The following is a 14,654-nucleotide window of genomic DNA, read 5'->3' as shown; positions in this document are numbered from 1 at the left end:
ACAATGTCAGTTACAATAGTATAAAGCATAAGGAGTATAGAATTAAATTTGATCATTTGAACACGAAATCGAGAACACTGATATTTAATGACACAATATTTATTAATAATAAACGCTATGATATGAATATTACTATTGCTGGCATAACTTATAATTGTTAAATCACAATGTAAATAGCAAAAATATCAACTGATAAATCGTCTCTGAATAATTTTTATTGCAAAAAATTAATATTCCGGAGAATATTGTAATATATAAATTGGTGACTCTGGCATTGCTTGCTTCAGTTGCAAATCCTTGTCACTGTGTAACACTAAAAAAGAAATAAAAGAAATGATCAAAATTTGCAAAGGTATGTTGATATTTTGACAAATAGATACTGGAACCTACATTCACTGAGAATGACATTATAGATCTATAGCAATTGGAGAAATTTTAATTTTGAACCATTAATCTCGAACATTCAATGTTTCCCACAAGGTTTTTGACAAGATCTCTAATATCTGATACACACGACAACCTTTTAAGTTATATTAGAGGTTCCATCTTTAAACATAAATATGTGTAATGAATATGAGAAACTGTTCTAATCCACGTAACTGATTACAGGCTTTTCAAATCCAAAGTAAGCTCAATTATTATGGTATGCTAACCAAGAAGTAGTTGAAACAACTTAGCGGCATCACTTTTTGTGGACAGTGCCACTGGACAGATATCTTCGAATGTGAGTAATTTTCCACCCGACCAGCCAGCCCGCAATGTTGCAATTAAGTCTCCTTTTACCCAGAGTTTTTGGGGATAAGTAAACAATCTGCAAGAAATATAATTCTCTGATCCATCCTTTGTAACTTTTCCGAAATATTTGGGAAGTGATTGAATGCTTAGGTTTTTGTCAAGCTTTGTTTATCCGTATCTGTCATAACTGTTTACTAAAAGTTTTTTAATTGTGCAATTCGAATAATTTCTTGACTTAAATATCTAGTTCAAAAATCGAACAAAATATGACTTTGTTTTGATCCCAGTCCCTGGTCAAAAAAAGATTAAGTATAGTCTAACAATAAGTATGAACGTCTGAACTTAGAAACAATAACCATATTATTATTTTTAGTACTATATCCTATAAGGAACTTCATGAATCTACGCAGCATCAACTAACTATTTGCATTCATATTTTGTAAAAGAAATTGAGGAAAATCCACTACATGAAACTCATGACCAGAAATAATGATGAAATGAAAACCTTTTTTTTTTTTCTGAGATTTATCTCTTATTTGCTTTGCTTGATAACTTACCGAACTGTTTCTGGTCGAATCATTTGGATTTCATTAAGTTGTCCGGACACCCCAGGTAACTCAGGCACTGGGTATAAACCAGTATCATGAGTTTCCTCCCGCTCAATTGATGGCTCTTCGGGTTGCCCAGGCAGTATTGTTCTTTCAGTGATCGGAATTATTTCAAAAGTCTTTGTTCGGTCTACTGCCGAATCATTCGGTCGTGAAATAATTGCTACAATTTCATGCTCCGAGGTGAAACCTCCTGTTGTTTCTCCACTTGTGTCTGGGTGGCGAACTATAGCTGTGATGAAATTTCAAACGTATTGTCATTTCACTTTCCAAACATTAAATTATGAAAAAAAAAATGTGGAAACATTAGATATGAGAAATAGCCATAGGTACGTTGCATAGGTTTTGGCAATTTGATCTTCTTTTTTTCTTTCTCTCGTCGTGCTATATTCTCGTCCATTGTGGGTTGAACCATCATCATTTGGTAATTGAGGAGTAAACACTTGGCTAAGTTTTGCCCCTTTGATGGAGTTGTTAGAAGCTCCGCAGCAGCCATGACTACGTATATTGGAGGGTAGTCTTGCTTACTCTAAACATGGCAATTTAACATGGGATCTTAATGTATGGGACTGAAAGAAATTTAATTTAGTTTCAGAGTTGGAATTTTTCTAAATTAATTCTCAAACAGCGAATTAACAGCTCCAAAAAATGATGCTGTTATGATAAAAGTGATATTGTGTAGCAACAAGGGATTCATTGCAGTTTAATTCATTGAATCTTCAGAAGATCCGAAAATATTTGAAATAACAAATTTCGAATGGAATGTTTTAATGACAAGTAATAAGTTGCAGAGCTTTTTTTAAATTCCAGTTCTTCTGCTTCGTGTGGGATTTACTATTTTTCGTATCCTTTCGTTCTTTGTACTGTACAAACCCTGGTATGAACAAATGGATCTTCTGAAGGCCTCTCCAACCTTGTATATTCGTCTACAACTATCCTCTTTTTCTTTGTTTTGATGGGACGACTACAAGCTTCAATTTCCAGTGGTTGCAAATGTAAGCTACTTTCAGATGATGCAGGTTCGGTCGCAGATTGTTCAACTAGAATTGGGACCGCTGCTACTTCATCAGCTCCATCAGCGACCAAAACCTTTCAACAATTTATTTACTCGTTATACACTGGTGCGTGCAATTATTGTATTATTCTACACACAAGCAGATCTATACAACTTTTAAAATTGTGGATACGGAATGGTGATAATATTTTGGTTGTTGACAGAAACTAGCTGTCAAATCTCATTTTGTGATGATGCAAAGAATACTTTGTTAGGATAGGATAGTATTCAATGGAAAGAATGGAATATTTACTCGACGTATTTTGGAAGGTATTTCGTCATTGGGGGAATGAGGCAATCTGGGTCTTTTCGGAGTTTGAGGCCGTTCCTCCCCGGGACGTAGAACTTGAGTCGGAATTGATTGTCCGACTACCTCTAGAATTTGAAACTGAGATTTAACCCCAGCACAATTTGTGCTCATGTCTCCTACAGTGTCTCTTATAACTTGTGTGCACGCCTTTTTTGTACTATTATCCAAAAGTTTCTATTATTTTTTAAGTTGCATATAGCATAGTGCAGTTTGATCACATACCATCTGGAGCTGGAAGTATTATTGGAGAAGGCATCCTTGATTCACCTAGAATTCCTGGGGTTATCGGTGATGGAACAGGTTCAGTTACTGACCTGACTGCAAGCGATGGTGATAAAACGCTGTGAAATCGAAATGATATTTAATCACTGACAAAATAGGTTCCTTAAAATGTAAAAAAACATTTATTAGGGCTAACTTTCGAATTTTGGCAAATCTACTATGTATGTTGGAAATTACGATTGGAACGAACAATGACGTTAATGAGAGTCAAGAGATGGCACAATTCAACAACGGCACAGATGCATTAGATGGTATCAATACAGCAATAATTTGATTGAATTCTCCCAACTTTTTAGTAAGCAATGTGAACTCTTTAATGAAGTTTTCCCGCGACTGGTTGACAAAGTAAAATGGCTTTGGCCTGCAGATATTTTTATGCCTTGATAGTATGCGTGATATCTAATGTTAATACATTTAGTTTTGATAAGAGGACATTTTTTAGAAAACGGCGATCACTATTAAATAGTCAGAACTAAAATCTGGCCATACCGAAACAGTAAATTTTAGTAGGACCAACTAATTGTAAGTAAGGATTAGAAGTAATGAACTAACAATGGTAATCCGTCACGTTGAAGCATGAAATCCAACTCCTCGGTTGTTAAAGCACCAAAATAAGGTTCATCCAAGATGGATTGCTGCGTGTACAAAAAAGCAGGCAGTGTGAGTTGAATGAAATGTTGAAAATCAGCATAAAATAAGCTCAGCATGATCTCATGCACCATCCTGGAAAAAGTGCTTCAACTGGTTGTGATGAACTTTGGAAATCTTATAAGGTCCCATTATTTTGAAACAATTATTGTATGATATGAAAAGTGGTCAATGGTGAATGGTCGTTGTTCAGTGACATGATAATGATGAAGAGCAACGCAAATACTATTTACTTATAAAATATACTCTTCAGGTCATTCATTTTGTGTATTTAGTGCATTGACATGATTTGAAGTTTGGTGACATTCACTTACCACCGTAGATATATCATTGGGTTCAGTCATAGTAATATAAGGTTTGGCCACGCTCATGGTATGAATAGATTGTGGTGGCTCCGCAGGTGGCAATGAAATATCAAAGTCTGGCAGCCGTTTTTTTTTTTTTGGACGACTATCAAAAAAGTTGCATTATAAGTAATAATCATCATCATTTTTCATTCAATCAAATAAATCCGTTGTACAAAGTTTGTGATGGCCAACTTCTATCTGAACAGTTTTAATTGTTGGCAGCATTTTCAGTAGAAGTGGTAAAAATAACATCTTTCCTTCATGCATTTAATGTTTCTTTAGAAACCATGTAGTCTGTTTGAATAATAATTTATATAATAATAAAATTGAGTAATTATTGTTTTATCGCATACCTTTGCTTTCTTTTACCTGCATCAAGTTCAATAAGTCTAAGAACATTATAATCAGTCCAGAAAGAGCATAGCTCCTCTAAGAATAAATAACAAATGTAAATGGAAATTAGTCATAATTTAACAGATTGATTGATCATATTTACAAGGCGGCAATTAAAAAGATAACACTCACCATGGAGTCTCTTAGTTTGGTACAAACAGATTCTTGTGATCCCATACATTAGGTGAGCTGTCAGAGAGAGGCTGAATCTTGGACGGTTATTGTGAGCTACAATATGCTCTATTACATCATTGCTGTCCGATAATGAAACAACTATTAGTGCATGCTGGCAAAGGACTGATGCAAAATATGAGAAAGCCCGTCTTGAGCACGTGAGAAATGAGAATGAAAGAACAAGTGAAAAACGACTGGGTCAATTTCCAGAAAGGGGAAGGCTTAGTGCCTGTGTAGGAGAAAAATAAAACATGCAGGGAAAATGAAGCCACAGAGTTGTCAAATAGGAAGCATCGATGATTCATAGCTAAATTTTTGAGTTATTAAAGACGATTTCTGCAAAAATATTTTAGAAAGAAAAACCTCAAGAGTCAACACGAATCTATCGATATGGTTAATATGATACAAAATTTAATCTGATGAAACTGTGAAGTAGCGAAGACATAATTACCAAGTTTGAATAACGTCGATAGAATCAATGGTATGACGGCGGAACTTAGTATGAAATTTACGGGAACTCATGTGAGCAGCGAGCCAACACTTAGCAAATTTCCCATTTCTCCGCAAACTAAGGAATTCAACGGGATAAAACATCGATGGACGTTTATAATAGATCGTCAGCAAACTTTGACCACAATGGGGTAAAACGTTCTCAATCGTTTGACTGTTGATGACCGTTTTCCAAAACTGGTTTGGCGCCTTCTGAACCAGTGATGATGGTAGTAGCGCCTGCGTGCAGGGTCATTGATTCATTCGATTTACTTTCGGAAACGCATCGTAACATACACAATATTTAACCCGGTGTTCCATCTTTGGCTCCATCTTTTTTAATCGGATGTTACAAGCACAATGTGTATGATGTACAGATCTCTCTCTACACACACTCATACAGCATGTAGATCAGTGACCAAATCACACGGCGCGTTCATCTTCAGTCAACGCTACGGCTGGTCACGGCTGTATTGACGCGGTTTCCAGGTTGTCGGGTTCTTCGGGGATTTGAAATGTACATCTACGTATACATTTAATTATTGCAAGTCAATCAATCGATACTGATGCGCTAATCCGTCGTGATATCATAGATCTATAATACTCTTCTATTTATCCCATAATATTTTTTTCTTGATTAATTCAATGACGTTATTACACTACTCGACGAACGATTGTTGGATACAAGGTGGACGGAAGTGTTTGTGTGTAAAGTGACGTAAATTTTCAACTCAATGCTTGAATCTAAATTCACTAGAAAACAGTTAATATTATACGGAAATGAATTGCAATGGGGGGCCACGAGTTGGTGAGGACACTTACACCTCCATGAGCAATAAGCCAATAATTACCTGTAAGAATTATTTTACGATCGTCAAAAACAACCTCTCCTACACTATCTTACTTCAAAGTTATTTATTGTTGTGACGCCCTGCACTGTCTGTCAGTCATCCTATTAGATCAAACATTTTCTCCAATTAATTGAATTCAATGATTGCTCACGACCTCTTCCACACTGATACCAAGAATTACGTTGGTTTGTGCTTGAGTTGCAAGTCGTATTTACTTCTTTAGTAATGATTTTTACACCCACTGAACTGACCCGAGCTCTATTCCGAAATCTGTACTTGATTTTTTTGGCTGCTCATAACAGATCTACTGTATTTTTTGTTTGCATTGCGTTCAGATGCAGGAGACAGAGAATTGTTTTTGACATTGGAAAATTCTCTAGCACGAGCTCTGCCTTTGAATTCCGCAGAATGGCGCAGGTCCTTTGGACGACCAGATAAACAAGTCATCATCGAAGGATCCTTTGTACAGTTCTCAAAAAATATCTTACCGACTGAAAAGGATTGGCACCTCATTAAGCAGCCCATATTTCATATTTATTGGAGCGAATGTTCTGTGAGTGATAATATACATTGCATTGTAATATTTATATGAGTAGGGTTGCATTTATAAACATAATGAGCTGCATATGAAGACAATAAAAAATAACTGGATATAAACGTATTTATTGAATTTGCAGGATGTTGATGTTTACAAAACATCGATAAAAGATGATATCGATGCCTGGCTAAAGACTCTGGCGCAATATAATGTTCAAGATTGGATGATTGTTTTGGTAGAAACCTATGATCTCAAAAAAAGTAACAAATTACTTCCTAGAACTACCGTGCTAGACAAAATTCGTAGCGATTTTGCATCCAAGCATGGAGATAGGTAAGCATTTTTGGCTATTTGTTCAGGTGCGGGTCTGTTAATTTGATTTCCATCAATTTATTAGCTTGGCCAATCATTATGAGTAGAATTTTTCAAATCCCGCAGATGTTTGTCAATCATAAATCCAATAAAATCCGAGTCCAGATCTGCTGAGTCTTGGCGAGGGTTAATAATCCGGATACGGCATTTAGTTCTTACTGCTTATGACAGAACGCTTTTGCGTTTTGAAGAAGTCGTCAGAAAACAGAGAGAAAAGCGGAACCAAGCAGGCTGGAATTTTTGTCATTATTTCTTGCTGCAGGTGGTCACATATAATATCTTCCAATTTTCAACTTCAACGAATGTCAAACAGATTACATGGTTGAAACTATCAAATAATGTAAAACGTATTTTTTTAGGAAGAACTTGCTTTTGTATTAGAGATGTTGGGCCTTTATGACGAAGCTCTAGTACAATATGACGAATTAGATGCGCTCTTTACTCAATTTGTCTTGAATTCTAACGTTGGAGGTGCGTTTTGAAAAAAAACTCGCATTATTTAAAAACTTAAAAGTCCTAACTAAACATTCAAAATTGATCTTTTTTGCAGATACTCCGGTATGGTTGAGCTCTTTTCAGAGTCCGCTCAATAATTGGGTTGGCGTTAATTTAGAAAATGGAATAGACCATCATCTGCGTCTATGTTTAGCTGAATGCAAAGCTTCTCTTTTAGATCTACGGAGTTATTTATTCAGCAGACAATCCGCAATGCTGCTATTAATCAACAAGCCCTGGGAGGTTGGTGGTGAAATCAATCCTTTGTCAACTAATTCTTTTTTATATACCACTCAACTCAACTCATCAAGCTTGTTTTTTTCAACAATCCAAATCAGGTGGCACAAAGATGTTTGTCCTTCGTTCACAATACTCTGGGTGAGCTACGAATTTTAGAAATACAACGACCAGAGGGAGCTGTTGAGTGTTGGGCTTTTCTATGTGCATTAGAAGTCTTGCAAAGTTGCCAAGGATCTAGCACCAATCTTGATAATGGACAACAGCTCGATCTGTGTTCCCTTCATACTGCTAGCCTCTGGGCACTGGCCAGGGATAAAGTAAACCTGTTTTCCATTTTGTTGGCTTAATGTTTTATAACGTTAGAAAACTACCTTACTGAGTTACTTAATTATTGGGTGCAGCTCGGAGACCTTGGAAAACTCTGCGGTCTCCTACCAGGTAATGAACCGACCAGTGAGCAGCTACATACGATTGTTTATTTGATTGCTGGAATGGGAGATCCGGACCCCCAAGCCCAAAGGAAACTGACACCGACCGACAAACTGAAAGAAGCATTATCCTCGAAAGAGGCATTTAAAAAACAGTACTTGGAGCACGCCGAATTAGCTATGGGTACTTACAAGCATGTAGGTCGCATCAGATCTGCCAGGCTGATCGGCAAAGAACTAGCTCGTTTTTACAGTGAACTTGGAGAGAACCAAAAAGCTGTAGCATTTTTATCCGATGTATTGAAAACTTATAACGATGAGGGCTGGCACCAACTAGCTGCACAGACGCAATTGGAACTAGCACAGTGCTACAAAAGAATGGATGACGTTGAAAGGTACACTAAAATATGTGCAGCTATTGCGAGTTTGACGTCATTGCACGTAACGGTACGAAGTACGTATTTCGAGGAGATGTTAGCTTACACAAAGATGCTGACTGCACCCCAGCCTCTGCTCACAGACCTTGCAGATAGTTTTCGAATTCTTAGCATGGAAGTTCATGTAGCTGACAAAGTAATACAGGACTGCGTGGTCAGTGTCGAAGTCTGCCTGCAAAGTTTCTTTCCACGTGACATCATATGTGATGGTGCTTCGATTTCGGTAGAGGAATTCAAAAAGCCTACGGTTGTAGTAAACAAGAGAAAGAGTTCCAAAGCCTTGCTAGACACACGCATTGAATTGTAAGCATGATATCCATCTCTTTATAAATTCCTAGATTCCTAGATGTTGTGTAATTCCCCTGTCCTTAGTGTCAGATCACATGCTAATTTTTTTACAGATTGTCGAGGTGTACAGTTGATGATATGAAACCTTCAGACCCATGCTTAGCTCGTTTACCAACTTATTCTTACCTCGATTATAACCAGGATAAAAGCTCATTCACTGCAAGTGTGGTGAATAAGAACTCGAAACCTTTGATCAAGCGATCAGACAGTGCTAAGCATAGAAAACCATCTGCGAACGTCAAAGGAGATTTCAGCAAGTGTTTATCATACGGAATTTTTATTTTGAAACCTGGTGAAAATACGTTCATTGTTAGTGGACGAGTGGATCATCCAGGAGTCTACAAAATTGGGCAACTTTCGTTGATCATTGAAAACAAATTGGAGTTTTTAACTCCTGTTCTGAATCCACCATTATCTTACGAAGTAGCTAAAACTCAGCCGACCATATTTTTACAATGCACCAGAGATCTATTGGCTGGTCTTCGTCAGGAATTAGAACTAGTCATTTCAAGCGGCAGTGTAAAAATAATGGAAAATTCCAAAATGAAATTGAGATCCTCTCGAGGCCTGAGTCTTGAACGGGTTAACGACAAGCGAATGATGACCAGAGAGTTGGAAATGTCATTGCCATCTTGCGAACCCTTCAAAAAGACTACTCTGTCATTAAAAGTAGTGGCCGAACTTCCACCAAAAAAAGATGCATCAACTATCGAGCATAAGGTTCGCATTAACATCGGTCGTAGTTACTAAAAGTTCATTATTTTCCCGTTATTAAAATTGTCACATCTATCACGCCAATTTTTGTTTCTAGCTGAGCTTGCAATGTCCATGGGGCACAGAAGAAATCATACCACTAAATTTTGGACCACCTCTGATGTCGACCTTCAAACTGCATACTGCAAAACTTAGGAAATTCCTTCAAGTTATTGTAACAGGTTTAACTGCTCTATGTTTAGAATTGAGGGATCCGAAATTGACGAGTAATACCTCAGCCGACGTTAGTTTCAAGGATTTGAATCCGCTGACTTGTCAAAAGTTAGTTATCCGGAACGGAATGAATGTTTCCTTCATGTGGGAACTAGAAATTGGCAAAGATACGAAATCCACAGCACCCATAAAGACTGACTTTAGTATGAAATATAGTCAGATAAATCTATTTGAAGAATTGGAAGATTGGAATGCCAATGATGACCCATTACATATTCAGAAGCTTAATAAAATGGAACAGAATGGAGAAATTTATAGGTGCAATTTTGACATTGTAGATTACGTGGTTAGTATTAATAATCCATGATATCAATAACTAGTATGACAAGTCTTCATATCTGATAAATAGAATTTTTTTGTTCTTTAGACGCTCTTTGTTGTTCATTCAAAAGTAGAAGCCAGTGGAGGTGGAGGAGAATTCTGTCGAGCAGGTAGTATGTGCCATCTTTGTTTGACTGTTACCAAAATGGTCAACAGTCCATCGCCGATTCCGACTCCTCAGTTGATGTATGAAGTTTTGGCCGACCAAACAATGTGGGCTGTTTGCGGACGCACCGCAGGTGTTGTCTCGTTAGAAACTCTTGAAAAACAAAGCGTGACGCTTGATGTCATGCCACTTACTAGTGGGTACCTTCCATTACCTGTGGTCAGACTATCTAGATACATACCAGCTGCTGAGCTCAAGAGTGGTGAGAAGAAACTTGTCTGTAACACGGTAGATCACAATTTCACATTGCTTTAATCTCAAAATTAAAATTTTCTAGAAATGTCTCGTAAAAATGAAGTAGCAGGGGGTCCGCGCCTAGAACCGTTCAGTCCTGGGCAAGTATATAACGCAAGTAAAGCCCAACAAGTTCATGTTCTACCTGCAGCGCCACTAGAAAGTAATTAATTAATCGAACGAACCCCTCAGTAGCGGAAGTCTGTTAAGGCATAAATTATAAGAAAACACCAGAAACGTGATGGAATCATGGCTTTCTCTTATTTTCAAGCTCAACTATTGAAGAACCCGATATTTAACCAGATATTCAGTGTAAAATTAATCGAATAGGTAAGCGAACATCACTTGTATAATTTGTTGGTTCCATCGATTCTCATTTTTTCATTTTTATTCAAGGCTCGAAACATTTGATCAAGACTTATTGTATGTCTGAGATACGTTCATCACACTGATATTCCGTAATTATTTGAAAAAAATTCCCCCTGGAAGACATTCGTCTACTTCGTATTTTGATTGAGACTCAATCGATCAGACAAAAAATTACAGAATAAAGATAACTCATTTCAAACTTGTTTATTTTCTCAAGAATGTGAAAAAGATTTTGTCAATATCTATGTGTAATTGTAGATAGTGTGGAATATTCGATACCAGTTCGAACTCTATTGAATTCTGCGAAGCCCAAAGTATACATGTATATGCTCTGATGTTCAGAAGAGACGGATACACTGCGATGGTTTATCCCCCCTCCCCCAACTTACGTTTTGATAAAACTGCCTTAAAAATAGGCACTTAGATATTAGATGCTATGAAATAAATGAATACTAAACGACATTCACGACAAGTAAAGATAATAGTAGAATACAGTATAAATAATTACATACCCATGGCTGCTGTGCAATTATTGGTTAAATCTGAGATGAATATTTTTCAAATGTTGCCATCTAGCCTATTGTTAACATTATTTTTTAGTCAATAGGTACAGTTTTACTTGTATATACACGTTAACATGAAAACATCAATACTCGTTGATGGATATTACTCTTTCTACACATGAGAGCAATCATATTACACATTGTTTTTTCATAAGTTAGATAAGTTGATACGTTTCATGAAGGCTCTTTCAACAAAGCTACCTTGCTATTTTGTTATATTGCATAAAAAATTTTTATATCATTTGATTTTTTTCTTGATAACACATAATGTAACATTCGTCGGACCAGCTATTGTAAATCAATGCATTGGAAGAATAACATGCAGAGTAAAGCAAAAAAGATATTGCCAACAAATAATGTTTGAGCGTCATAGTTACTGTGGGTCTAAAGACTGTTGAAGTAATGGAAAATGTTCTTACATAGCTAGAAATTGACCAATATAATGCTGAGCTATCGCATATGAAATGTTGTCACGCATGTAATGTTATACATATATTCTTCTATAATAATAATATGTATATAGGCTTGTGTATATACTCATTGTATTGTATTAACCTGAATCCTGACGCAGAGCTTCTTTTGCCGACATTAAGATTAGGGTTTAATATTTTATTTAATAAGAATATTATAAATACTTGACATTAGTGAATATTTTTCAACTAAGAAGTCTCCCTACTCATTTATCAGGATTACAAATAAAAGAATTAAATAAGAGAATGTAATAAGCTTTGTGAACATTTTCAAATGTATTTATTATAACACATATACCTTTTTGAAAATCAGTGATGCGTCTACAGGAAAAAGGTTATTGGTCTTATCTTCAGATCGATCCTCGATTAATCATACGATTTTATAAACAAGAAAAAAACAACACACATTCTCAGTATGTGGGCATGGGTTGTTGAGTTAAGAGGAGTCCGAACCGTCTCTTTATCGTGATCCGTTCTTTGGAATATTTATCTTCTGGTGAAAATCGTGCTGAAATAATTTGAATATTCAACATCGATGCCAACTTTCATTGTTTTCTATCAATTGGTCGGGATGAAATGATTTTATCAAAGCTTACCAGGATGCGCAGACAGAGTCGGCTTGCCATTAGGGTCAATTTTCTGTAAACAATAATTGTTAGATGCAATAATTAATTGGTGTAAATGAGGTTACAAACAAGTGATCGATTTAATGTATAAATGAACGAGCTTCAGAGCACAATTCAATGGTGAAACAAATATTGAAAAGCGTGCATTTAATTTCAATAAGTTGAAGTGATAGTTAAAAGTAATGGATCAAACTGAACGGGCATATTTATTTTAGACCACGTGGATATTTTATTACAGGCCTGGAATAAATTTCAAATCAATCGAATATACCTTTAGGGTGTAGACACGTTCCCTTTTTTCGTTCAAGTAATACATTAGATACATTTTTTATATCGAATGGCTAACGTAATTCATGAAAAAATAACGAAACAAATAACGCCAAGGGAGGAGACAGACTCAACTTGAAGAACGGCAGATAGAACAGAAGTACGGAACCAACTACGGAACGGAAGCCCGGTGGGGACATCTAACTGACTCAGTGTGTCGGTGTTCCTGACCATTCCTGACCAACGAATTCAGACCTACATATTATATTCCGAAAAGTTGAACAATGTTGACCACTTGTTCCAAAGTGATGAAAAACAAGGCTCAGGTGAGCTCAAGTCCAATAAGTTCATCTACAATCACAATATCCCTGTAATATAATGTATTCCTTGAATTATAATTCATAACTATTACGTAATCTTGACAAAAATCATCATGAATTTGTTCCTTTCCACCAAGTTCATTTCATTTCTCTTCTCTGTTCCTAGATATTTAATTAAATGTCTGGTAGGGTTCTGTATTCGTTCCACGAAATTCTCAGTGTAATTTCTCAGTGACAGCCAGCAGGTAGGGACAATCAATTGACTCTGATTATAGCTCAATACGCTGTTGCAAAGATATCGGTCGACTCTGGTCATTGCTGAGCATAACAATGAAACTCTGTCCACCATAACTCAGAACGCATTGACTGCAGCAAGACAAATCGGTGGAGATGTGACTGTACTTGTTGCTGGAACAAAATGTGGCCCAGTAGCAGAAGCCGTAGCTAAGGCAAATGGGGTTGCCAAGGTTTTAGTTGCCGAAAATGAAGTCTTTATTGGGTTCACCCCTGAAACATTGACACCACTTATACTGGCTACACAAAAGCAATTTAATTTCAGCCACATTCTTGCTGGAGCTACAGCTTTTGGAAAGGCATTATTACCAAGGGTAATCTCTTTGAATTTGCCACTATGTCCATCCGTAGGGTTAGGTTTAACTCGTTTATTTACATTTCAGGTAGCAGCTAAGCTGGATGTCTCTCCTGTCAGCGATATCATTGCTGTAAAATCTCCAGATACATTTGTTAGAACAATTTATGCCGGTAATGCTATACAGACTATCAAATCTAAGGATGGGGTAAAGGTTGTCTCAGTGAGAGGCACGTCTTTTGAACCAGCGCCGCTGGAAGGAGGGAATTCCGAAATAGAGCCTGCTCCAGCAGGAGATTATAAGTCAAATTCTATAAAATTTATTAAGCAAGAGTTGAGCAAGTCTGACAGGCCAGCTTTGGCATCTGCCAAAATAGTTATATCAGGCGGGCGTGGATTAAAGTCCGGAGATAATTTCCAACTCCTTTACAAACTAGCCGACAAAATGAATGCAGCTGTTGGTGCTTCCCGAGCTGCTGTCGATGCTGGCTTTGTACCGAATGACTTGCAAGTTGGGCAGACTGGAAAAATTGTAGCACCGGTAAGGCACAGAGTTTAACCACATATTTTTTCATCGGAAATCTTCACAGTTCTAAGTGACCCTAAAATTCCCGCTGTGTGATCCAGGAATAAGACCAGCTTTGATTTCAGGAACTTTATGTAGCTGTGGGTATCTCTGGAGCAATTCAGCACCTTGCTGGAATGAAGGACTCGAAGACTATCGTAGCAATAAATAAAGACGCGGAAGCTCCCATTTTTCAGGTTGCTGACTACGGCTTGGTTGCAGATTTGTTCAAAATTGTTCCCGAGTTAACTGAGAAAATCTAGGTGATCTGAATGCAATTCATTTTCATTTTCCAATAAAATGAAAAATCTCATTCCAATTCTCGTATTTTGTTTCTTCCCAAAGTGAGGATTTACCACTGTTGCGCTCAAAAAGAATTGATTAATCTTAGGGTTTACAGGTCCGTGAGACTATTCATCAAGATATTG

At 36.8% G+C, this 14,654-nt stretch overlaps 4 protein-coding genes and 1 long non-coding RNA gene across 13 annotated transcripts; 2 read left to right on the top strand and 3 right to left on the bottom strand.

Moving 5' to 3' along the window:
* Positions 1-38: 38 nt before the first annotated feature.
* LOC105686843 lies at positions 39-5,123 on the bottom strand. 4 transcript variants are annotated; one of them, XM_048656393.1, is made up of 7 exons: positions 5,003-5,123; positions 2,930-3,048; positions 2,217-2,432; positions 1,677-1,872; positions 1,293-1,575; positions 654-811; positions 39-313 (listed from the first exon to the last, which is right to left on the bottom strand). In XM_048656393.1, exons 2-7 carry the CDS (start codon positions 2,930-2,932, stop codon positions 228-230), a joined length of 942 nt encoding a protein of 313 aa, XP_048512350.1. In that variant the 5' UTR covers positions 2,933-3,048; positions 5,003-5,123; the 3' UTR covers positions 39-227. The 4 variants fall into 4 exon arrangements, 3 of the variants coding, with proteins under 3 accessions (XP_048512350.1, XP_012257429.2, XP_048512349.1); XM_012402006.3 differs by lacking the exon at positions 5,003-5,123 and adding an exon at positions 3,952-4,991; XM_048656392.1 differs by lacking the exon at positions 5,003-5,123 and adding an exon at positions 4,510-4,991 and having other exon boundaries at positions 2,930-4,413.
* A 349-nt stretch (positions 5,124-5,472) lies between these two features.
* On the top strand, positions 5,473-11,923 carry LOC105686837 (trafficking protein particle complex subunit 10). Of its 6 annotated transcripts, none has more exons than XR_001103076.3 (13): positions 5,474-5,893; positions 6,227-6,444; positions 6,569-6,762; positions 6,868-7,063; positions 7,161-7,272; positions 7,352-7,539; positions 7,635-7,853; positions 7,938-8,704; positions 8,803-9,469; positions 9,561-10,022; positions 10,104-10,425; positions 10,501-10,787; positions 11,085-11,923. XR_001103076.3 is itself a non-coding variant. In XM_012401989.3 (12 exons), exons 1-12 carry the CDS (start codon positions 5,821-5,823, stop codon positions 10,626-10,628), a joined length of 3,546 nt encoding a protein of 1,181 aa, XP_012257412.2. In that variant the 5' UTR covers positions 5,474-5,820; the 3' UTR covers positions 10,629-11,923. The 6 variants fall into 6 exon arrangements, 4 of the variants coding, with proteins under 4 accessions (XP_048512342.1, XP_012257412.2, XP_048512341.1 ...); XR_001103075.3 differs by having other exon boundaries at positions 10,854-11,923; XM_012401989.3 differs by having other exon boundaries at positions 10,501-11,923.
* On the bottom strand, positions 10,266-10,558 carry LOC125501280. Its single transcript, XR_007278814.1, has 2 exons — positions 10,405-10,558; positions 10,266-10,316 (listed from the first exon to the last, which is right to left on the bottom strand). It is a non-coding gene; the product is annotated as an uncharacterized LOC125501280 (long non-coding RNA).
* A 188-nt stretch (positions 11,924-12,111) lies between the features above and the next one.
* LOC105686844 (H/ACA ribonucleoprotein complex subunit 3) lies at positions 12,112-12,933 on the bottom strand. Its single transcript, XM_012402009.3, has 3 exons — positions 12,757-12,933; positions 12,456-12,498; positions 12,112-12,367 (listed from the first exon to the last, which is right to left on the bottom strand). The coding sequence occupies exons 1-3, from the start codon at positions 12,808-12,810 to the stop codon at positions 12,270-12,272; spliced, it is 195 nt and encodes a 64-aa protein (XP_012257432.1). The 5' UTR covers positions 12,811-12,933; the 3' UTR covers positions 12,112-12,269.
* Positions 12,909-14,545, top strand: LOC105686842 (electron transfer flavoprotein subunit alpha, mitochondrial). The gene is made up of 4 exons (XM_012402003.3): positions 12,909-13,078; positions 13,348-13,680; positions 13,750-14,202; positions 14,313-14,545. Exons 1-4 carry the CDS (start codon positions 13,037-13,039, stop codon positions 14,487-14,489), a joined length of 1,005 nt encoding a protein of 334 aa, XP_012257426.1. The 5' UTR covers positions 12,909-13,036; the 3' UTR covers positions 14,490-14,545.
* The last annotated feature ends 109 nt before the right edge of the window (positions 14,546-14,654 follow it).

Source organism: Athalia rosae, chromosome 6 (genome assembly GCF_917208135.1).
Source record: "Athalia rosae chromosome 6, iyAthRosa1.1, whole genome shotgun sequence".
In the NCBI taxonomy this organism is placed as follows: Eukaryota; Metazoa; Arthropoda; class Insecta; order Hymenoptera; family Athaliidae; genus Athalia; species Athalia rosae.
The sequence above is the reverse complement of the archived record's forward strand: the minus strand, read 5'-3'. Positions and strand labels throughout refer to the sequence as shown.

Excerpts from the sequence above, each read along its gene's own strand:
- LOC105686844 (XM_012402009.3), bottom strand. The coding sequence starts at position 12,810 with ATGTATCTAATGTATTACTTGAACGAAAAAAGGGAACGTGTCTACACC. Across the intron at positions 12,499-12,756 it reads AACGTGTCTACACCCTAAAG|AAAATTGACCCTAATGGCAA; the intron begins GTATATTCGATT and ends TATTGTTTACAG. Across the intron at positions 12,368-12,455 it reads GACTCTGTCTGCGCATCCTG|CACGATTTTCACCAGAAGAT; the intron begins GTAAGCTTTGAT and ends AAATTATTTCAG.
- LOC105686837 (XM_012401989.3), top strand. The coding sequence starts at position 5,821 with ATGAATTGCAATGGGGGGCCACGAGTTGGTGAGGACACTTACACCTCC. Across the intron at positions 6,445-6,568 it reads TTTATTGGAGCGAATGTTCT|GATGTTGATGTTTACAAAAC; the intron begins GTGAGTGATAAT and ends TTGAATTTGCAG. Across the intron at positions 10,426-10,500 it reads AGCTGCTGAGCTCAAGAGTG|AAATGTCTCGTAAAAATGAA; the intron begins GTGAGAAGAAAC and ends AAAATTTTCTAG.
- LOC105686842 (XM_012402003.3), top strand. The coding sequence starts at position 13,037 with ATGTTGACCACTTGTTCCAAAGTGATGAAAAACAAGGCTCAG. Across the intron at positions 13,681-13,749 it reads GAAAGGCATTATTACCAAGG|GTAGCAGCTAAGCTGGATGT; the intron begins GTAATCTCTTTG and ends TTTACATTTCAG. Across the intron at positions 14,203-14,312 it reads CTGGAAAAATTGTAGCACCG|GAACTTTATGTAGCTGTGGG; the intron begins GTAAGGCACAGA and ends CTTTGATTTCAG.
- LOC105686843 (XM_048656393.1), bottom strand. Across the intron at positions 1,873-2,216 it reads ATCCATTTGTTCATACCAGG|AGTAAGCAAGACTACCCTCC; the intron begins GTTTGTACAGTA and ends TGCCATGTTTAG. Across the intron at positions 1,576-1,676 it reads ATTGCCAAAACCTATGCAAC|CTATAGTTCGCCACCCAGAC; the intron begins GTACCTATGGCT and ends ATTTCATCACAG.